The following is a 24,046-nucleotide window of genomic DNA, read 5'->3' on the forward strand; positions in this document are numbered from 1 at the left end:
ATGTTAAACCAAAAATATGGTGTTTGGTTCATCGCAGCTATGGACGGACGGACCAGCGATGTTAAACCAAAAATATGGTGTTTGGTTCATCACAGCTAGGGACGGACCAGCGATGTTAAACCAAAAATATGGTGTTTGGTTCATCACAGCTATGGACGGACCAGCGATGTTAAACCAAAAATATGGTGTTTGGTTCAGCACAGCTAGGGACGGACCAGCGATGTTAAACCATATATTTGGTGTTTGGTTCATCACAGCTAGGGACGGATGAACCCGTGATGTTAAACCTTAAATATGGTGTTTGGTTCATCACAGCTATGGACTGACGGACCAGCGATGTTAAACCAAAAATATGGTGTTTGGTTCAGCACAGCTATGGACAGACGGACCAGCGATGTTAAACCATATATTTGGTGTTTGGTTCATCACAGCTAGGGACGGATGGACCCGTGATGTTAAACCATAAATATGGTGTTTGGTTCAGCACAGCTAGGGACGGACCAGCGATGTTTAACCATATATAAGGTGTTTGGTTCAGCACAGCTAGGGACGGACCAGCGATGTTTAACCATATATATGGTATTTGGTTCAGCACAGCTAGGGACGGAGAGACCAGCGATGTTAAACCATATATTTAGTGTTTGGTTAATCACAGCTAGCGGCGGACCAGCCACGCGTTGAGGAGTTGATTCCGATTCAAAGGTTTCAGAATATCATGTTGAAGGTTGACAATATATGGATGAACAACATTTTTATAACGTTTCGGTGTAGGTAGAACGGAGAAAATAGAACCTACATCGAAACGTCGCTCTCGCTGTAATAAAGTAGTGGTTCATCCATATGTTTTGATCCTTCCTTTGATCCAACTTCTATTCACATCTCAAAGAAGATTACAATGTTACGACAGCGGTCAGGAATGTTGACCATGATCGGTGTGGTGGACAAAGAGTCATGCTTTGTTTTGACACACGGGAATTGATTTGGTTGTGAACTGACATTTGAAATACACAGTATGTTTTTTGTGTGTTTTGGTTGGTTTTTTTTCTGGTTTTGTTTTCTTGGTTGTTTTTGTTCTAATTGTGCGTCCTGTTGTAATACTTCGGAATCCCAGAATACAATATAGGGACGGGTGATATGTCAGGGTAATAAGCCTTGACCATGATCGGTAAGTTGGCGATAGAGTTATGGCGTTTGACACATGACAGGCGAGTTGATTTGTTTGCTGTGAACATGCATTTGACTGACCAGGAATACTGTTCTTCTTCTTCTCTTTGCTGCGTCCTGTGTTCCCTCTACAGTAACTGTCAGCAGTATAATTCATTGACAACAGACAACACCCTGCCCAGCTCGTCACCATTTACTTCCTCTTAAATATATTGATAACCACCGTAAATAGAAACAATATATAGTCATTTCACATTCTCTTTCGTGCCTGCTGGTTTTAAAAATAAATATCTCAGAAACACATTTTTATTCACATAATCAGGTTTTACAATAATCTTGCTACTGGCCAGTGCGACATCGTCTTTAGTTGGTTAGCCAGCCATGTTGGAATTTATTGGAACACAATGGTCGATTGTTCTGCTAAGGCAGCACTCGACAAGTCTCTGACACCACCTCTGATACAATATTGTAAAGTTATTGTCGTTGAATACATGTTAATTAACTGAACTGGCAACAGCTGAAGGGATGGTGTCAATCCAGCTAGGGTCCATGCAGGTAGTGAAAGTACTGTAAGTCCCCATGGCTCCTAGTATGGTGCTATACCTTCAGTTGCTGGCGATCTTTAGCCTGGTTTTACCTTGTGTACTGCCCGTATCGTGATATTATTTTATCACTAAATGCTAGTTCTAAATCTAACTGTGATACTCTGTTTTGCTCATATGAAACATTTATTCCTTACCAATGTCAAATTGGTTCTCGTCACAATATGGCTGAAATATCAGTGATGTGAGAGTGTGCCCAGATTCCAACTTGAACAGCTCTATAAGCAATCTGACGGAATATTATATGTAATACCTTACGTGTTCTTGTGTGTGTCAAATAGTGGTTAACATCCTGTGTCATTTCAGACTTAGACACGCTGTTGCGACCAGATTACCCAGTGTCTATATGAGTTAAAAGATAATCAGAGGAATGTGAAGTGGTAACGGCATTGTAAGCAAAATGAAAACCCTTACCGCCATAGTACTGCCATCCAGGCTCAGAGGAGCCATCACTGTTAGAGTCGAAGGCTGCAGAGTGTAGTCTACACTTTCTGGTGAGAGGGTTGTACAAGACCAGGTTACACAGCTTCCGCCATTGACACTCAGAGAAACATTCAGCCCTCATGTCCACCTGGTTCATCTCTTCTACAAGACCTCCAGTAAACACCAGATCATCCATCTCAGACCTTCTGTGGAATGTCACATTGGTGCAAGTGTCCATGTTGTACACCAACTGACTTAAACCACTGGGAACATAAGTGGCGCTGAACAGAACGTAAACAGTTAGCAGTGACATCTTGGTGTACATGAGGCTCAGATCTACCCCGCTCTTCACCAGAAAGTCACATACCTCATGATGTTCAGATCTACCTCTGGTAGCATACACAGTCACATCGTGTGGATGCAACTACCTATTTGTAATAACAACAGTCTTGTATCTGGGTAGATATGGTACAATGTATTTTTTTGTTCATTTGTTACCACATCAAGGAGACAACAATGAAGTGGCATCAGCGGCTCAGAACATTGCATTTCTAATTACTTTCCTTGGTCGTGACTTTCTAAATGCTTTCTTTATAACATGCATTTTTAAGTATGTTTAAACAAATACGTGTTATTGGCTTATTAACGATTCTTTAGAAGGAACCGACTCAAAGCAATAACAGTCTCCTAGGAATAAACAAGTCGGAAAGAACAACTTATTTGGTCTAGTGCAGTTACTTGTCGCATTGGGAATCTATATCTGAATAACACGAATCGATATCTGAATAACACGAATCGATATCTGAATAACACGAATCGATACTGGTGTTGGCAAAACTGATTAGGTCAAGCTCAATTATTTATGGACACAAATCATCCATGAAACATCGTGGTAACCGAATTATTCGCACTGTATGTGACTCTACTATTCAAAGTCACCCGACGTGAATCGTCACGTCGGTTACAAAGAGTATATATGAAGTCGAGGGGTAGACTAGAATAGCGTACTGACGTCAATTCAGTTGCACATGGTGCAAAACGAATCAATAAGCTATCGTGTGGGACGGGTACAGTATTTTAACATGACGCCACCATATGGGACCTAAACAAAACAGGTGTTGAAGGTGGTACGATCACAGGACATCGATGCGATTGTTTTCCATTCACTTGAAGGTGCTAGTGTAGTGTCAACAGGTAACAAAATAAAAAAGTCCAGTACACCCTTATGTGCGCAGTGATGATGTAAATAACTGATTTTGTTTCGTTCTCGGTTTCCTGTTCCAGTTTTAGATTTGCCATTGTGCATGTCGATACTGACGTCATCAACACTGTTCCAAAAGATGGAACTCGAACACCATTGTCTCCGACGACAACACATTTTCCTGTTATACAGGGGCATCATGGTAAGCGGTGCCAGTCAAGTTTGTCTCATGTTACACAGGCTTACCCAGACAGTACCCGGTAGGTTGAAGGTGATCTGCAATGCAGACTGAGAATGGTGACAGATCCAGACAAATTGCCACACAAGGTTTTCCAAGATGTTTAAACTTGGTAGCATAAATTTATCTCAAAAACGAAATGTGTTCTGGTTAAGTTCATAGTGTTACTGAGGAAGTAACACTTTTGCATAACTAATACAAGATTTGATAAAAGATGTACAACAGGTGAAGTTGAAACTCTTTTAGCGATTCCAGGCTGGACAATGATTCCTTAGTTTTTCATTGCAAGAGTAGAATCTAGATTTGGTATTTCGAGCAAGGCTGTGTCATTGTACGCAATTTTTCCCTTGTCAGGGTTCTATAAATGTTTCGAAATGAAACAATGTGCCATATTAATGTCTTTTCTCCATACGCGGAACATACAGAGGAACTGACTTTTGGCTTTGCTGTGTGGATGAAGCTAAGGCTAGAAGTGTTTAGAGACACAAATGAAAAGTAAAATGACTTATTTTTACTAAATGGTAGCAGTTTTGTTCTGTAAAGACTTTCGCAATATATTCCTTGCATGTATATATTTCTGTTTAATGACATACACAAGCACAAAATAGGTGACAGAAGTTCGCATAGCATGAAAATGGTGATGAACTCTCATCGACCAAACTGGATGTGACAATCTTAAGATATTAAGGATAATAAAACCAGTCAAATGCATAAAATTCCATAACTGTTAACAGCTATCTCTGCTATCATTTGCTCACATTTACGTTCTTACATAGGCTACATAGAGATACATGTCACATTACCGTTGTGTTGTGGTGTGGTGTGTTGTGGTGTGGGGTGCGTTGCGTTGCGTTGCGGTGCGGTGCGGTGCGGTGCGGTGCGGTGCGGGGCTGTGCGGTAACCTAAAACATAAACCGTGAATCTAGACTAGATGTGACAGCAACAAACCACAAAGACAGTAATGTAAATAACTAATAGTATTCTAAAAGTAACCACAAATTGATACAGATCACTGTGGAAGTGTACCTACGGCAGTACAGGTAGACTGGCAGTATACATTAAAAAAGTAATATATAACAAGAGTAGGCAGTGTCATGATGGAAAAAGTGCACTCCCAAAATAACACAATTACACTCACGTGAAATATGTCATTACAAGCGCGCTACTTGTCCACATTAACTTCTATTTGGTGTAGTTTTGACTACCACACATGGTATCGGGTGTGGTTCTGTGAAATATATTGCTGAACTCTGAAAGAAATCAACTTATCTATCAGCCAGAGTGAGTTAATAAACATATACGGTACTAACAAATGTATTTTTACCGAGGTGGTGTTTTACTTGCAATGGCAACCATCCTTTGTCCAAGACTATACAATCAAGACGCCGGATAATCCTTCGAAAGCCGAATCAAAGTTCATATTAATAGCACTAGTACATTAGTAAGTAAGCAAAACATAAACAATTTATCATCTTTTCAGACTCTCTTTCTTGTCATCTACCAATCACACAACCACGTTTAATCGAAATTGTTGAATTAGTTAATGAACTTGCTACCTGCCAACATGGCATTGTCTCACCCACCCATGTCGGAATTACTGGCCAAGACAGCCCTACAAATATGTAACTCATTTTCTTATTCCATATTTCAATGTATGGAGGTTATTTTCGCTCTTGGAATATTGCTAAATGCGGCGTAAAAGCATACTCACCCACTCACACTGATTCCATACAGCGATAACAAAGTTGTTATAAGATTCGTGATCTAATGCAAAAGAAGTAGGATGCACAAGTAAGCATCAATAAATTAAAGGAAATTTAACCAAATATTGGTTATACCTACTTGGGTTTGAAGTGTATGTTGACTGTGTTGATTTTTCCATCACACGGGATAAATATTTGAAATCACTAACATTGAAGGATTTAATCATGAACTTATTTTTTTTAAAGAAATTGATTTGATTGATAAAATTGTATTAAGTACTGTCATTAAGCAGTTAATTTTAACTTTGGTCGAATAAATCCTAAACTGATTGTCAATGGCTGTACCCTCAAGGTTGGTTGAAGTCGTGTAAAATATTTGTTTGTCGTTGATGGTGTGTACAACCACATCATTCAAAGTATGTTCCTATTAACAATGAAACAACATACATTGTAATTGACAAAGAAAACAGCATAATTGCCATAATTGGTTAAGCAGTAAGGTGATGAAGCCAGTGAGTACACAAAGGATAGACAAAGGAAGCCAGGGGTGTATAAATACAGGAGTAGTTACAATGAACTATAGTATATATATATTGTTATATTCAGTATAAATATGCAGCTCCTCCACTTTATGTATCACTCTTGCTTGACAACGGTACAAGAATATGTATCGAAACGTCGCACTCACGAAATAAAGAAGTTGTTATCCATAAAAAACGTGTTCCATATTGTACGTCTCAACTTCTAGAATTGCCACTCATACAAGGCCCTGATGATGTGTGTCTCTTAGTACCGTCAAACATAACTGTTTGAAACTTTGCAGAGATATTCACTATGACAAGCGTAAGTTGAAATAAAACAACACACGTGTCAATTAGATGTTACAAAAGGACACAAACTAAGGAAATACTATGTCTTCCACTGGCATTTAGAAGTTGTACATTGATGTGCAAGATATTTTTATGGATTAAGAGAAATTAAAAAAAGACGTTTAATCCATAAAAAAATCTTGGACATGAGGAAATATGGATTGTAGACACCTTTTAACATATCTTTGTTGTTATTGTTTTAGTCCAAATATGTTACATAGCGGCGCTCCCAGGCCGGAATATCCAAAGTGAAAGTTGAACCAAATGCTAGTGGAATGAACTTCGTTAAGGCCTCAAAGCAATTCTTAATTCGGTTGCCTGCAAAGAAGTAAACACTTTCTAGCATGTGTCACTTGATATTTGTTTCATGGCCTTTTGGCAAGTATGGATATGACTATAGTCCGTTTGGATCAAAAGCGGACGGTAGAAATGCAATCTGACTCGAAAACTACTAAACATTTAATGTTCAATGAAACAACTTTTTTTTATTATTAGGACATAAATTCTGCAAAAGAATCACAGAGTTGGTCTGATGTTTTGATTTAATTGGGTATTATATATTTAGTAGTTTTCGAGTTAGACTGCAATTCATTAATCCGCTTTTAAGCCAAACTGACCATAACTGAACACGATACACTAGAGCTCACCTAACAAAGGCACCACAGCCTGATGTTGGCACATTGGATTCATCATATCACTAAAACGTGTTCTTTACAATTTGAAGCAGTCGTAAAATAAACAACGAAACTGTGACTGTGTTGGCTCTCATTTCAATGGCTGGTTGTTTGGTTGTCTACACAGACAAATGCAGCTTTCTATCTCGTGAGGGAAGTGTTTGTATGATCTGATGATGCTCTGGGTGAAATACTGAAGAGAGGAACCGAGATGGCAGAGAAACTGTCAAAACTGAAGTTGGTCTCCCACGCATAGTTTGCTTTATTTGTATCTTTATTTAACGCACTCGGTAATATCCAACGTCAGTAAATAGTCCAGTCTGAACCACAGTATCCAGTGATTAACATCATGAGCATCGATTTTCGTATTTGGGATGTAATGACATATCATAGAGATTGGTTAGACAGGTGACATTTGACTTTGTATTTAAATGTGTTTGAATTTAGAATTGATCACGCGCTATATGGCTGGAATAATACCGATTTGAGGTAAACCTTAACTCAACTCAACACAGCAGGTGCTGGATCCGCCAATGTCAATTATTACGAATACCAAACATTGGTGTTGATCTTCTAGTTGTAGTTTGAAGTGTTGCTGCTCATTACAACACATACAGATTCCAATATCAGGATTCCAGGCACCATCGTGAGCTGCAAAATATTCTCTTGGGGTGTATACATATGCCGTTTAAGGTGCTGATCTGTTCTGTATCCCAATAAAATCGCAGTCAGAAGTTAAATCATGCTATGGGGTAGTTTCTTTTTCTGTGCTTGATGAATTATAGCATGCTTTGTTTGGCATGACACTTTTTTAGTAATCATGCTATATTTGGGATTACTCTTTTTAGTTCAGTACAGATTCTAGTAGTTTTGTTGGGTTGAGTCCTATCTAGGATTTAAACCCACATCCTCAAGAGGCAGATGTTAACATAAACTGTTGCCAACTGTTCAGGAGAGAAATTTGGATGTGTTGAAGTCGATGGCATTTTGCCAGAATATATTGTATGTAGAGCAAATCATCGTTTGAAGCTGCCATATTGCTCTATAGCATTACAGTACTCCTGAACATCCGGGTTAGATGTGGTCTTCAGCAACCCATACTTGTTCTATAAGGTGACTAGTTAATAGGATAGGTGGTCTGGGCCACCGACTTGGTTAACACATGGCATAGTATTCAATTGTGTAGATCACTGGCCATGCTGTTGATCACTGGATTGTCTTATCGAGGCTCAATTATTTACATATAGCTGAAATATTGCTGTTTTTGGCATTAAAAATTCAACTATCCAGCCACCACTCTGAATCTTTAGTTTGACAATACCAATCTGTAGATTGTCTGGTGTGGACTTGATAGTGTACACAGTACAGTCTAGCCCTAAGCATAAGCATTCAGGAGTCATCATTATTCCCTGGTGTCATGAGAGGGAGTAATGGAAACGTATTTGGGAGTCAATTTCAGTTTGGAACTCCATCAAGACATCAACTGTTGTTGTTTAATTACGACAAAAAACACAACGCAGGACAGGTATTGAGTCAGCACCGAGCAATAAAATAACTAGTCATCACACAGAAACTGAAGTTTAGAATATTTGAACTAAGGGCCCAGTAGCATTGCGTCAACAGTGATGTAAGCTTTTAAATTCACTACATATTTGAGATCATTTGTATAAGCAATTTTTCTGTGTCATGGCCAACACTGCACTATCATCGCATACTTGGTTTCAAATGAATAATTATTGTTGGAGGGTGTAGCGTGGGCTATGGTACATTGCTGGCTGTCATTGTATGGCTGCAATATTGTATGTGTTGACAAGACCTATCATTCAAGATTAGTCATCACACGCAACAATGTGAATTGTAATGAATACACAATGTCATTTAGAAAGTGATCAGATGTAGCATATGTTATACTTGGGATTACATTTTCTCGGTAAAGAACAGATTGTACAAAATCGGTGGTGTAGACTATCATTTGTGTGACTTCTATGTTTCTTGGAAGTCAAGGTGGCTGAGTGGGTTAGGTGGCTGACTTTGTGTGCTGGCGATTACGTGTCTTAATCTGAGGGTGTGGGTTCGAATCCCGGATTTGACTCAAGCCAACAAAAGTACTAGAATGTGTACTTTACCGAGAAAGTGTACCGTAATCGCAAATATAACATATGCTATATGTGAATTATTGTCATTATCGTGTAATATTTCATCATTTACAGGTTGTTTTCATATTGTTGCAATAATGAAGGTTCATTGACACTAAGCAATGATTTTAGTGAATTCATAGGCGGATCCAGAAATTTTCAAAGAGGGAGGTTAAGGAGGTTCTAACCTCCTGAACCCTACCATGGCTCCGCCATTATAAAACGTTAATTTCAATGTTGTCTTTACTCATTTTGAAAAGGGTGTGTGTGGGTGGGTTCGAATCCCCTAAACCTCCTCTCTGGATCCGCCACTGACAGATCTACTACGACCGACGTGAAATCGGTCTACGTGGAACTGGTGAAACATTACCATGTCCTACTGCGACACGTCATTTTATGCTATGCTTTTACGCAGGATATGTTTGGTATGCTGACAAATTGACAAAGATTGGAAAATGTCAATCGAGTAATCCTACTGTTATGTCCATATCTCCAGTCTAATTGATTAATATGATAAATGTGAGTGCTTATGAAGAAATAGACACTATCAATGTGCAATACATTAATCATATCTTAGATACATGACATCTGAATGAAGTGAAACTATATCTGACATGAGGTATAAATACACGTTTCATTCAATATATCAACACAACCATCATGGCAGATATGAATTCGATAAACGACTACTTTCTACAAACAAATGAATCATTTCCGGCTTAGCTCAATGGTTCTTTGTAAGGTATTAAATTTCCAAATGGCCGCTTCTTATCAGATGACATGCTTTCAATGTATGTTCGCTATGGATAGCTCCCTACAGTGACCCAACACCAACTGTTGTGCCTCAGAGCGGGTATGGCGTGATATTGAGCCTAATTCGCTGCCAACGGAGAAAGTGATTCAGCGGTCAGCTCGGTGCAGGCAGAATCGTCTGTCAGCTGTGATTGGATGATTTGGTGACAGATTTTTGTGTTTTTAAATGTACATACTTCCCGCAATTAAAACTAACCATATGTTTCAATATTTATAGTTGTTATTTTTAACAAAATGACTTATGCTGAATGTGTGCAGAATATGTTCAGGTTGGTGCCATTTGATGCGGAACTGGGGTTGGTGTGAACAGCTTCCTGTATTTGGAAAATGAGTTGCTTAACCTGGCCAATATTTGTGTTTTTATTGTGGCTCTCAGGCCATACTGTGCATATATATACATTTAGTGGCTCTGACCTGGTCGGTTATTGCTTAAGACAATGTAATGTTACTATGGAAAGTTATAGGAAAACATTTGGTTTCGTGCAACCGTCAAGATAGAGATATGTTACTACAGTTATGTCTGTTATCACTGACCGTATAATTACTGCACAGGTGTGGTTTAATTGCAGGGCTTTTCGGTGTCCGTCGCTTGTAGACGGACATAAATGATGTCTCTGGTGGTGAATGGATACTGGGTACATGTGGCAATGATTCCATACATATCAGGACAGTGTGTTTACTGTAAAGGTTTAGGTCATTCGTGTTAAACGTCCTTAGTGGACACACTATGGCGCGTAATCCCCACATGTTTAATGGTGTAGAAGCTACCTCGGCCTGGCAAATGTAAAGTACTTTAATTGCTGAACTCAGGCTTGATTGGGCTTGAGCCAAAAAATCGAATAACCGTTGATGTGCTGGCAAAAAGCAGTACGGTCTGTTGCAAGTGATATTGGGGACAGTGCAGTGGATAGAGCGTCTGCCTGACCAAGATGTAGTGGTTCGATTCCCTGTCGCCTCATACCCAGAGACGTTTAACCATTGTAGTTAAGTATCCCGGTCAGCTGCTTAGCTTCATGCGATGTATTTTCAGAAAAGAACTGTTTTAAACAATCACTGGCATAGCAATATTAGTGGGTAAAGTGTCTGACTGAGAGCAGAGGTAGTTGGTTCGATCCCTGGACTGACTGACTGACTGAGTTTGGTTTTACGCTCGAACCATTAGGCTTCCCCACCGCCCCTCGATCCCTGGATGTCCGACACCAAAATGTGTGTAGTTGTTGTAACCCTGCCCTGTGACCGGAATTATATAACGAATTTAATGACCAATTGTTGAAAAGAACAACACCCAAAACCACCCGTGGTGTAGTAGATAGCGCATCTGCCTGAAAGGATCGGGGGTTCGATTCCCGGGAGGCACACAAAATACACGCAAGTCGTACTCGAAGTCAGGGTACGGTTACACCGAACCGCTATCCCGCTACGATCGTGTTATGACCATCGCGATTGTAAACTCGCAGAGGGTCGCAGTGAGTCGTTCCTTTGATCTCCATTCCTTAATGATGCAAAAAAGTGTTTGCTATGGAACTGAATAGCACTCTTATACGTTGGATCCAGTCCTGCCTAATACGTCGGTTACAACGTGTTCTGGTGAACTCTTCCTCTTCTGAATTAACACTCACGAATACTGGTGCTCCCCAGGGATGTGTATTATCCCCGCTCTGTTTACCCTCTATGCAATGACTGTGTGAGTGATAAACTCAATTCCTTCATGTTCAAGTTCGCAGACGATGCAGCATTAACAGGCCTCCTCAAAAGCTCTGAACTCGATTACAGAAACGAAATTGATAGATTCACTTCTTGGTGTAAACTGACTGACCGAGTTTGGTTTTACGCCGCTTTTAGCAATATTCCAGCAATATCACGGCAGGGGACACCAGAAAAGGGCTTCACTCATTGTACCCATGTGGGGATTCGAACCCGGGTCTTCGGCGTGACGAGCCAACGCTTTAACCACTAGACTACCCCTACGCCCTCTTGGTGTAAAGACAACTATCCTGTATTATATGTCACCAAGACAAAGGAAATGATTATAGACTTTCGTACAAGTAAACAACCTCTAGAACCAGAACTCAGCGACGGGGAAGTGCATGTGGTAGAGGAAAACAAATACCTGGGAACTATACTCGACAATAAACTGTCTTGGAAAGCCAGTATTCATGCCTTATACTCTAAAGGTCAACAGAGGCTATATTTTCTCCGCAAGCTGCGTTCTTTTAATGTTGACCAAGTCATGTTAAGCGTATTTTATCAAACTTTTATTCAACGTGTTATCACATTTTGTTTACAAGCATGGTACGGTAATCTTCCCCTGAAGCTAAAAAACAAAATCAACTCAATTGTAAAACTTTCTAGTAAAGTTTGCGGTATCCCCCTCCATATCTTGACTGCCCTATATGAGTCCCGGGCTGAAAAGAAAGCATCTGCAAATCGGGCTGATACGTCCCCCCTCTTACATAATCAGTTTGAAGTACTTCCTTCCGGCCGCCGCTTCAAAACTCCTCTTTACAAAGTTAACAGAACCTCCAAATCATTTGTACCATGCAACCTCAAACTTCTTAATAAGTCTTAACATTTTACTCCTCGCATGTTTTCTCTTTTTTTACTGCGTACATTGCCCTTATGTGCATGAGGCTAAGTTTTAAATGTTTAGTATTTATGTTAATAATGTACATTATTGTTGCCAAATAATGTACATTATTGTTGTCAATCTTAATATTAATACTGTGTTTTAATACTGTCAGTGCTTTTTTCTGATCGTTGAATGCTCCAGAGTTCTTATGAATGTAAACCAAATTTCCCACGTGAAAATAAAGTATTATCTTGTCTCTTATTTGCGGTTACACCAAAAATCATTTGCGACTGAATTACGACAGATAACAGAAAATTCCCCAGTTTACTGCGACCTGATTATGTGACCCCTCTCATGGGTCTCATAGATGTCAATCGGGTCTCAATAGAGTCGCTTCTAGTTTACGAGTCAATATGAGTGTAGTGTACCCAGCTACGCTGAAGGGTGAGGTCAGGTGAAATTGGGTTTAACGTCGTGCTCGAGGATATTTCGCTCATATGACGACGTGCATGCGTGTGTATGTGTATGTGCGGCTGCTTGTACTAACCCAGACTTAAGCTGGTTTTATAGTGCTAGCCCACTGAGATACCATGACGCAGTGAAGCATGAATACCCCACTCAGACACTTTATACTGACTCCGAGCCGACCAGTCCTTGTTGTACCTATTAATGCCGAGCGCCAGGCAGGGACCAACAAGTACCATATTTTAACGTCTTTTGGTATGACGCGGCTGGGGATCGAACCCGCGACCTTCTGCTCTCCGGGAGGACGCTCTAACCACTACACCACGGAGGCGGTTTGCGCTGAAGGGGTCGTTGTCGGCACGTACCTTGGCCATAATGAAAATACAGAAACGTACCCTAGGGCGATTCCATTCCCATTGTGTCGTATTCTTGACCGGAACTGTCATACTTTTGTATTAGATACATTTGATTGCGCTATGTAAGTAATGAGAATACACAGTAACGGATATTTCGCGATGCACATGAACACCACTCGCAATCAGTTCAACGGGAACAACTACATACGGTTTCGGTGTTGGATTGCAGAATATGGACTCGTCCGCCTTTTTGGGTACCGGGTACATTTTTTGTATTTTGACTTTGTTTAGGGTAAATAACTGTATACAGAAGCGTGCCCCAGTTGCAACCCCCTTGCATCCATTAGATATCGACATGCAAGCCCTGTGGCGATCGTTGTCACCATCGTCGATCGCTGAGAGTGTATGAGATCGAGTTGCAACTCAAACAGGATTAGTAAGAGCAATACCTAGCGACTGAAAATCTCCTAAGACTGTACGATCATTGATGCAACCGAATGGGGAGTCTGTTACGATCAATGAGACCGAACTGAGAGTGCATTGGGACCTGTGCGATCTCATTGCGACCACATTTGAAACTGTCATCGATCGCACAGCTTTTGCCAGTGTTTTCGACAGTTAAAAACATTTGCGACCAATGGAGAGCAATTGCGACCAAAGAGCCCATGTTTGAAACCACGGAGACAATGTTGAGGCTAATTTGCGATGGTATTGCGAGTCTTGGCGAGTAATAGCGAGCAGAGGCTAATTTTCGGTCGTAGCTAGGTCGCAAGCCCGGTGTAGGAATAAATCACTGAAGCTCGCATTAAACACACGTTCACTCGCAGTGACCAATATGACCTGGACATTGTGACTTCCTTGATGGAATATGTGTGTCACGTGGACAGTGTTGACCCTCATATCTGTAGCCCCTTATGTCTTAAATAGAATGGACAAAACTGATCTTGAAGAAGGTTTGGACACTGTCAGATCGATTACAAGGCTTATTCAGCCGATCTGTAAGAAGCGTGTCCATCTTTAACTGTAACTCTGACAGATATGCGAGGTACGTGACAATAATACGTTAGCAGGTTGTGTATAAACGATATAAAGACACTACGGGGCGTTTACGACGCTTATGTCAACACTTCCATGCTGCGTCGCGTGCATGAGAAGTTACACAAACTGCAAAGTGTCGCCGACACAAACCCGCCCACTGACGGAGAAAGTCACTGCAGGTCCTGTCACGTTGATTGTGGCGACACGCGGCAGGTGCCTGGCGGATTCGCACGGTACGCGCGGTGTGAGGAGTTGTGGTGGAGGGATATACAGTGAAGTCTCTGCCACATACATGGGATATACGCTGTGTGGCTGCACACGGGATACTGGTCGCAGAGCGTGTTGCCCCAGGCCGGATTACACTCAACACAGGTAAGGCGACACGATACACACCTATTGGTCCTCATATAACCCTGTTATATTTTATGATTCCATGTTATGTTCATAATTGTCCTCCGAAGAGGGTACTTAAGACCACATCAGTCAATGTACGTTGATCAATGCCAGAATTTTAATTGTAGAATGTTTGCAGTTTTAATGTATGGCTAAAATGCTCAAACCTCGCCCACAGCTGAAGGGATGGTGTAAATCCAGCTAGTGTCCATGCAGGTAGTAAAGGTACTGTACGTCCCCATGGTCCCTAGCATGGTGATCTACCTTCAGTTGCTGGCGATCTATAGACCGATTTCATATTGTGTTGTTTTGAGTGATTTAGCATTTTACACTGAACTCAAACTAGTTTTAATAAATGTTGTGGTAATCTAGTCGTTATATTGTCCTTCGCTGACAGGTCTTTTAAAAAGTATAAATATATTTGTTCTTAGTATATAACGTTTTGTCGTCACGATATGGCTGAAACATTGCCGATGTGACGAAAAAGTTTAACTAACTCACTCACTCATTCAATGTCACGTTATGACATAGGACTAATAAGTCTCAAAAAACGGCATTAATGGTTAATTTATTCTAAGGTAAAGAATGTCTATTTAACCTCGCAAAAATCACAATAACAAATGAAAACTGTTCCTTCTGCAAGAAGTTCCTATTCTGTATGTTTGAAGTTCATATTGTGCCACAGAGGGCAAATAATTATGAATACAAAGTTATAAAATACCAGGATCATATAGGAAAACGACGTTTCAGAGCAGATCCGTATACAGCTGACGGCCAAGAGGGAGACATTTCTTCTGTACATTTCGTCGTCCGCCAACTTGCAAAAAATGTCAATCAGAACACCTCCCATATATAAAATTAGTACATAAAAACTGTGTAAGGCAAAACATGTGGCAAAGTATTACAAACAAACGATAACGGAAAAGTAGCTTTTTAGTATATATTGAAGTAGATGCCTGTTTATACTTGATTTATATATGTACTTGTACCTAATATGGTTTCAGAGTGACCACAACTTAGATTCTCGGAACAGCTCTGTCCATCTCTATCGTCAGGCTAATCTTTGCTAAATTTGTGAAGGGCTCACAGCAGAAAACCCGAGAATGTTCTTGTTTTTAGTTGGGCGGTTGCGTAGCTTAGTGGTTAAAGCATTCGCTGGTCAACCACAAGACCCATGTTATATTCCCAACATGGGTGAAGTGTGTGAAGTCCATACTTGGTGTTCTCCGCTCTGATATTGCTGGAATGTTGCTAAAAGCAGCGTCAAACTAACCTCACTCACACACTTTCATCTTTTGTTGATCAACCTCCACTTGATGATATATAGCCCGTTTTTGTATATTGTACTGTCGTCTCTAGTGATTTGTTTGGTATGATAGAATTCTAGTTTTAAATTAAGAGCTGTGATAATCTAGCATGTGTACTGTCCATCGATGACAGGTATTTACGTTCTAAATTTCTTGATTTTAATATTGACATTTAAATTGTTCTCGTCACCATATGGCTGCAATATCGCCGATGTGATGCTAAATATTTACTCACTCACTTTTATCTTTAGTAAACAAATTGACATTTTATTTGTTGGAGATGTTTGTAAGGAGTACTTATCTTAACGGAATATTCGAAAAAACAAGGAAGTGGCGTCAGGGACGACTCAATACGAGGGGCGATCAAAAAGTATGTAGAGTCACCAAGAAAACGATACAAATGTAGTTATTTTTATGTTTATTTTTCGACATAATATCTGCCAAGCTCAAGCAATTTGGTTTTGCCACGTTCCAGTCTCACGCCCCGTTTTGTTTGACCTTTAATCTTGGTACCCTCAGAAAACGCATAGTCTACAATAAATGCATCAAAAACTTCAGGATACAAAATATGCAAGAAGATAGAAGTCCCATGGATATTAAAGTTAATAAAAAGCAATTTGAAATTACAATGGCTTGCTAAAGACACACACCCCCACCCCCCCTTCATGTTGACCCTGACACCCCCACCCCCACCCCCACCCCTTTTCGAGACAGAGCTTACTTTTCGAGACACTACCCATCCCCTTTCAGATGACATAATCATAAGGTCATAACTTATTCTAATGTATTCACTTATTTATCTTTGATGCCAAGGGTTCAAACTAAACACTGAATGGTCACACAAGTGTCAGCTCACAATATCTTGTAAACAGTACCAGCTTGAATATCTGGACACAATGTTTTAGGAAGAGTGAAATGGGAGTGTCCTTAAAAAACAGCCCACAATTAGATATAAATTAAGCAATCCAAATCTTTGACTATGATTATGACGGGAAGTCATCCAATACTATACTGAACATATTTTATATGATATACTCTGAGGGCATACCATTATCCAAGAGGTACCAAACGACGGATCGTTTTTCATTTTCTGCACTTTTGTTAGCAATATTATACCCCAATGTGTTGTGATGACTAATATATCGTTGACCACTTTACCCACATTTGTGAAATTTTGGACATGACTTTGCTATAGATTCCTTCGAAATAAAATGGAAGGTTTTCAAACATTTGACATCGAGAATACAGTTAGTCTACGTACTTTTTGATCGACCCACGTCAACCGCTCACCATTTTAAATAGTGTATATGTTATGTATTTCAGTTGCAATGTAAATACAGCGTGTAGGAACTGTTACACCTACAGGCGCAGGTTTAGCATTAAACAGCGTCATGGGTGGACGTCCCTCGGTGTATTTCCACCAGTGTATTTTGTATCGAGGAGTATCTTGCGATATTACTTGACGTGACAAAGAAACCAAACTGCCCAAAACGACTCTTGCCCTTTACACGCAACACAGCATCAGGCCGTGGGGGTAGCCTAGTGGTTGAAGCGGTCGACCCGGGTTCAATACCCCTCATCGCTGCAACGCTTGGGGCCCATTTATGCTGGAATGTTGCTACAAACGGTGCAAATACAAACTCAACTCACTCACTCACTCACTCATCGCCACGTGGACGTACACCTCACTCCCAATGTGTACATGTGTTGATGTGATTCCATAGGATTGGACGTTGTTGAAGAAGATCCTCTTTAATCGTTATCATACCGTAATTTTACGTGGACAGCATTCTAAACAAGGAATAATGCTAAAATGCTCTGTTATTGAAACGTTTAGTTCAATGTTGACCCTGAAACGCATGATTCTCTTAGAGTCGGACTTCGCAATGAAATTGTTTTGCAGCGATCTCTTGTAATTCTGGAAAGAGTTATTCGCCATTTTTGTTTATCACTGTTTATAGATAAATCGACAGAAACGCATCAAAGATGGTTCGGATTATCCGGGCTTGAATGAGGCCATCATCAGCTCAGATCGGGTGGTCAGGCTCGCTGAACTTTGTTGACACCTGTCAACACATACATTATATTCCAATTGCATAGATCGATGTTCATGCTGTTGATTACTGGATTGTCTGGTCCAGACTCGATTATTTACAGACCGCCGCCATATAGCTGGAATATTGCTGAGTGCGGCGTAAAACAACAACCAAACCAAACCATTTCGGAAAACTGGACTACATACTTCACTCGCTAAAGAATGTTATAAAAATCATCATCATCATCGTCGTCGTCGTCGTCGTCGTCGACATCGTCATTGTCGTCGTCATCATCGTTGCTGTTCTGTTATGTTTATCAAATTCATTGGAATGTATCATTATCATCATCATTGTCGTCGCCGCGGTTGTTGGGTTTTTCTCATTACTACAGCACGATCTCCTCTCACACAGCAGGGTAGACTTCTCATGTGTGTGGGTTCAGCACTGGGACTGTTGTGTGTGACCCCGGGTAGATCTCCTCTCACACAGAGACTTCTCATTTGTGTGGGTCCAGCACTGCGACTTTTGTATGTGACCCCGGATAGATCTCCTCTCACACAACAGGGTAGACTTCTCATTTGTGTGGGTCCAGCACTGCGACTGTTTTATGTGACCCCGGGTAGATCTCCTCTCACACAGCGATTTCTCATTTGTGTAGGCCCAGCACTGCGACTGTTGTATGTGACCCCGGGTAGATCTCCTCTCACACATAGACTTCTCATTTGTGTGGGTCCAGCACTGCGACTTTTGTATGTGACCCCGGATAGATCTCTTCTCACACAGCAGGGTAGACTTCTCATTTGTGTGGGTCCAGCACTGGGACTGTTTTATGTGACCCCGGGTAGATCTCCTCTCACACAGCGACTTCTCAATTGTGTGGGTCCAGCACTGCGACTGTTTTATGTGACCCCGGGTAGATCTCCTCTCACACAGCGACTTCTCATTTGTAAGGGTCCAGCACTGCAACTTTTGTATGTGACACCGTGTAGATCTCCTCTCACACAGCGACTTCTCATTTGTGTGGGTCCAGCACTGCGACTTTTGTATGTGACCCCGGGTAGATCTCCTCTCACACAGCAGGGTAGACTTCTCATTTGTGTGGGTCCAGCACTGCGTCTGTTGTATGTGACCCCGGGTAGATCTCCTTTCACACAGCAGGGTAGACTTCTCATTTGTGTGGGTCCAGCACTGCGACTCTTTTATGTGGTCCCGGGTAGATCTCCTCTCACACAGAGACTTCTCATTAGTGTGGGTCCAGCACTGCGACTGTTGTATGTGACCCCGGGTAGATCTCCTCTCACACAGCAGGGTGGACTTCTCATTTGTGTGGGTCCAGCACTGCGACTGTTGTATGTGACCCCGGGTAGATCTCCTCTCACACAGAGACTTCTCATTTGTGTGGGTCTAGGAATGCGACTGTTGTATGTGACCCCGGGTAGATCTCCTCTCACACAGCAGGGTGGACTTCTCATTTGTGTGGGTCCAGCACTGCGACTGTTGTATGTGACCCCGGGTAGATCTCCTCTCACACAGAGACTTCTCATTTGTGTGGGTCCAGCAGCACTGCGACTGTTGTATGTGACCCCGGGTAGATCTCCTCTCACACAGCAGGGTGGACTTCTCATTTGTGTGGGTCCAGCACTGCGACTGTTTTATGTGACCCCGGGTAGATCTCCTCTCACACAGAGACTTCTCATTTGTGTGGGTCCAGCACTGCGACTGTTGTATGTGACCCCGGGTAGATCTCCTCTCACACAGCAGGGTACACTTCTCATTAGTGTGGGTCCAGCACTGCGACTGTTGTATGTGACCCCTGGTAGATCTCCTCTCACACAGAGACTTCTCATTTGTGTGGGTCCAGCACTGCGACTGTTGTATGTGACCCCGGGTAGATCTCCTGTCACACAGCGACTTCTCATTAGTGTGGGTCCAGCACTGCGACTGTTGTATGTGACCCCGGGTATGAGAGAACAACACGGCGGTGGCGTGTAGTATACTGATTGAGAGACAAAACCTCCATACAAAACATTTATATAGTTCAAGGCTATTGCCACAGAGCTGGGTGGTTGTGGGTCAGAGCGTCTCTCCTGATAAGATCATGTGGGATCACAGAAAGTTGTTCTGAAACCGTGACCTTCGAGGTACCAGCGATTGAAGATTGTTTCCAGTGAACTAATTAAAAAATGGCCAGGGACGTTCCCTATTGTTTCACAGGGAACGATAAGCAGTAATTTCAATTCTAAAGACAGTTATTGTTTATCGGTTGTAGTCTTATTTATGACATAATGATTAAAAAATTATATAATCACAAATATACAGCATATAAACATGAGCTCATCCAGGCTATGGCAGGAAAGACGTGGCATCAAACAGTGTGGACGGTCATGTACAATATTGCGTCATCGCGAGGTATTTACAGCGTCATTGTGATGACGTCACGTTGCCATGGGTCGTTTTGTAAACAATAAACACAATAGAAAATTGGCGTGTGAGGGAGAATTGTCGTACTTAATTCCCCTGATTTAGTTGCTTCTGTTTGTAATATACCTGTGATACTTCATGAAGTGACACACGACTCAGACAGTACAAACAGTGGCATGTGTTGTAAGATCGGTTAGTATTAACACACTCTCTGGGATTGGTCTGATTAAGTAGGTGTCCGCTTTATTACACACGCATTACTCCTGCCAGTAAATCCGTTTATGACCAAGGCAAACGGTGAGTGAACACTTATTCTACAGCTGTGTACGTACGTTTGTATTGACCTAATCAGCATGATTGGGATGGATCGAACACCAATTGATTGCTGGAGCGGTCATCGGGTGTTTGTGGGGAGTCCCACTTGGTAACTCTGATCTAACTTATATTGGGCTCGTGGGGGTAGGTGATATACTGGCGGTCCTTGATATAGGGTATGCAAACAGTCATTTGTGATGGACCATATATTGAATAACTGGGACACTCTACACTGACGGTCCCTATATTAGATCATATAACGAGTGTTTGTGATAGAACATATACCTATTAAGTGTGACATACAATGTACTGACGGTCCATGGTCCATCAATTAGATCATAAAGTGAGTATTTGTGATAGATCATACACTGATTAATTGTGATATACAGTGTACTGACGGTCCGTACATTACATCATATAGTGAGTCTTTGTGATAGATATACAGTGATAGATCATACTCTGATCAATTGTGATATACAGTGTACTGACGGTCCGTACATTACATCATATAGTGAGTCTTTGTGATAGATCATACTCTGATTAATTGTGATATATAATATACTGACGGTCCGTATATAAACCATATATACAGTACTTGTAGTAAGCAGTACCCAGAGGTCGGGTCAGTGGAGGTCTAATCTTCCCTAGGATCTCATGCCGGAAACTAACTATACATACCTAAACTGCGTTCTAAAGTACAGGTGTATTTTTAGATATGATTTATGGACCTCGGTTCAGTGGAACTGCGATCAAATCCCGTAGTCTGCCTGGTTCTCATGCAAAACATTATACCTTGGGACGTAAACATTAACTGGGGGGGGGAAGCAAGTTGAGATTTCTTCAGTGTGTAGGAAATACGTCAACAAACGACAACCGGGTACATAGTACGTATTTTGACATGACGTCGTCAGATGATCGTCGTACCGAATTTCGGGATTGTTTACCCGGCCTAGCGCTTGAGATCAAGGGGGTAGAACGCAGACTGGTTGGCTCGGAGTGAATTTTCTCTTTGCCTGGGCGAGTTACAGTTGAACTGCGGCGTGGCATCCTAGCGAGTTAGCAGTAAAACCACGGTTAACCCTGGCTAGTAGAAACGACCAGGAACACTCGTATATGCACGATGTAAGTGAAACGTCATTTCTCATCACGTCAAAGACAGCATATCTCAGCGCGTCAAAAACGTCAAATCCCATAACATCAAAATCGTCATATCTCATCACGTCAAAAACGTCATATCTCATCACGTCAAAAACCATATCTCATCACGTCAAAGACGGCATATTTCATCACGTCAAAGCCGCCATATCTCATCACGTCAAAGACGGCATATTTCATCACGTCAAAGACGCCATATCTCATCACGTCAAAACGTCATATCTCATCACGTCAAAGACAGCATATCTCATCACGTCAAAGACGGCATATTTCATCACGTCACAGACGGGATACCTCATCACGTCAAACGTCATATCTCATCACGCCAAAGACGGCATATCTCATCACCTCAGCAACGTCATATCTCATCACGTCAAAAACGTCATATCTCATCACGTCACACGTCATATCTCATCACGTCGAAGACAGGATATCTCAGCGCGTCAAAAATGTCATATCTGATCACGTCAAAATCGTCATATCTGATCACGTCAAGGGGTATCTCATCACGTCAAAGACGGCATATCTCACCACGTCAAACGTCATATCTCATCACGTCAAAGACGCCATATCTCATCACGTCAAAGTCGGCATATTTCATCACGTCAAGGACGGCATATCTCATCACGTCAAAGACGGCATATCTCATCACGTCAACAACGTCATATCTCATCTTGTCAAAAACGTCATATCTCATCACGTCAAACGTCATATCTCATCATGTCAAAACGATCTCATCACGTCAAAATCGTCATATCGCAGTGCGTCATATCTCGTCACCACTCACCACGTCAAAATCGTCAGACGCCATATCTCATCACGTCAATGACGTCATATCTCATCACGTCAAACGCCATATCTCATCACGTCAAACGCCATATCTCATCACGTCAATGAAGGCATATCTCATCACGTCAAAGACGACATATCTCATCACTTCGAAAACAGCATATTTCATCACGGCAAAAGTCATATCTCATTACACCAAAGACGGCATATCTCAGTACGTCAAAACGTCATACCTCATCTCGTCAAAGACGGCATATCTCATCACCTCAAAACGTCATATCTCATCACGTCAAAGACGACATATCGCATCACTTCGAAAACAGCATATCTCATCACGTCAAAAGTCATATCTCATTACGCCAAAGACGGCATATCTCATAACGTCAAAAACGTCATACCTCATCACGTCAAAAACGTCATATCTCATCACGTCAAAAACGTCATATCTCATCGCTTCAAAAACGTCAGATCTGATCATGTCAAAAACGTCATATCTCATCACATATTTCGTCTCTCCAATAAAGTCCCTGAACCTGGTCACCGTAACGTTACTTCCATGTGTGTTAAACGTGAAAAAACAGTAACAAGAAATGGTTACTCGATGGTGATGTGAAATGTTGATGTGTTTGTGAAACCATAGTAATCCTTTTTACCTTTTTTGTAACGTTTTGACAACGCTGGTAAACGATTGTACAAATTCAAGTTTCAAACGTGTAGATTCTTTTGCTCTTACAATTATATATTGCTCACAGTACCAACCATTTTAGCGTCATAACATTCGGTATATCAACGGTATCATTCTGACCAAGTCTCAGTTGAAGCCCTGACCCGCAGAACGACAATAGATTCTATATGCGTCCTTGAATCATGCAGCCAGATATGGCCTTGACAACACGGCGTTGATTGCTGGATATTGTGGAGGTGACAGATCGTCCATCATGTACAGAACGCTGGCGGTTGTCCCGTTGTTGGTCTTTATCAGCTGCAGTAGCCGCCATCGTCATCACCATGGTGTTTATATAGGCGGTCGAGACACAACGTTATACAGTATTAGTTAGGCGTACCGCTCTCTGGAAGCCTTCCGACCAAGTGAAGTGGTTCCTCAGCAACCTTGCCACTTCAGCTAGGATCCACTCCTTACATTTACATATATGGTAAAGCAGGGAATGAAGTCAGTACACTTCATTAACATATGTCAGAGTAAACATCGGTATCGATTCAGATCATACGTCATGCGTTAATATGGGACAGTGATAAAACGTTCTACTCGGTGGCTACGGGTGTTGATGAGTTGGTTTGACTGTTTTCAAATTGGGTCTTAGCAACGTTATGTCATGAAGATGGACTGACGCGAATAACACTGATCAGATCATGATGGTC

At 41.4% G+C, this 24,046-nt stretch overlaps 2 protein-coding genes across 2 annotated transcripts in view; one reads left to right on the forward strand and one right to left on the reverse strand.

Annotated features, from left to right (window-relative positions):
• The window catches only part of LOC124256602, a 44,227-nt gene extending 41,681 nt beyond the window's left edge, over positions 1–2,546 (reverse strand). Inside the window, exon 1 of the mRNA XM_046690581.1 lies at positions 2,181–2,546. Coding sequence (XP_046546537.1) covers positions 2,181–2,514 — 334 coding nt within the window. The 5' untranslated portion in view covers positions 2,515–2,546. The remainder of the gene's footprint in view (positions 1–2,180) is intronic.
• Positions 2,547–14,442: 11,896 nt separating this feature from the next.
• LOC124256594 (death domain-containing protein 1-like) overlaps positions 14,443–24,046 on the forward strand; it is a 58,949-nt gene continuing 49,345 nt past the window's right edge. The window contains exon 1 of the mRNA XM_046690572.1: positions 14,443–14,622. The gene's annotated coding sequence lies outside the window, so the exon portion shown is untranslated. The remainder of the gene's footprint in view (positions 14,623–24,046) is intronic.

The sequence above is a fragment of the Haliotis rubra genome, unplaced genomic scaffold, assembly GCF_003918875.1.
Source record: "Haliotis rubra isolate DU_JTF1 unplaced genomic scaffold, ASM391887v1 Scf630, whole genome shotgun sequence".
NCBI lineage: Eukaryota > Metazoa > Mollusca > Gastropoda > Lepetellida > Haliotidae > Haliotis > Haliotis rubra.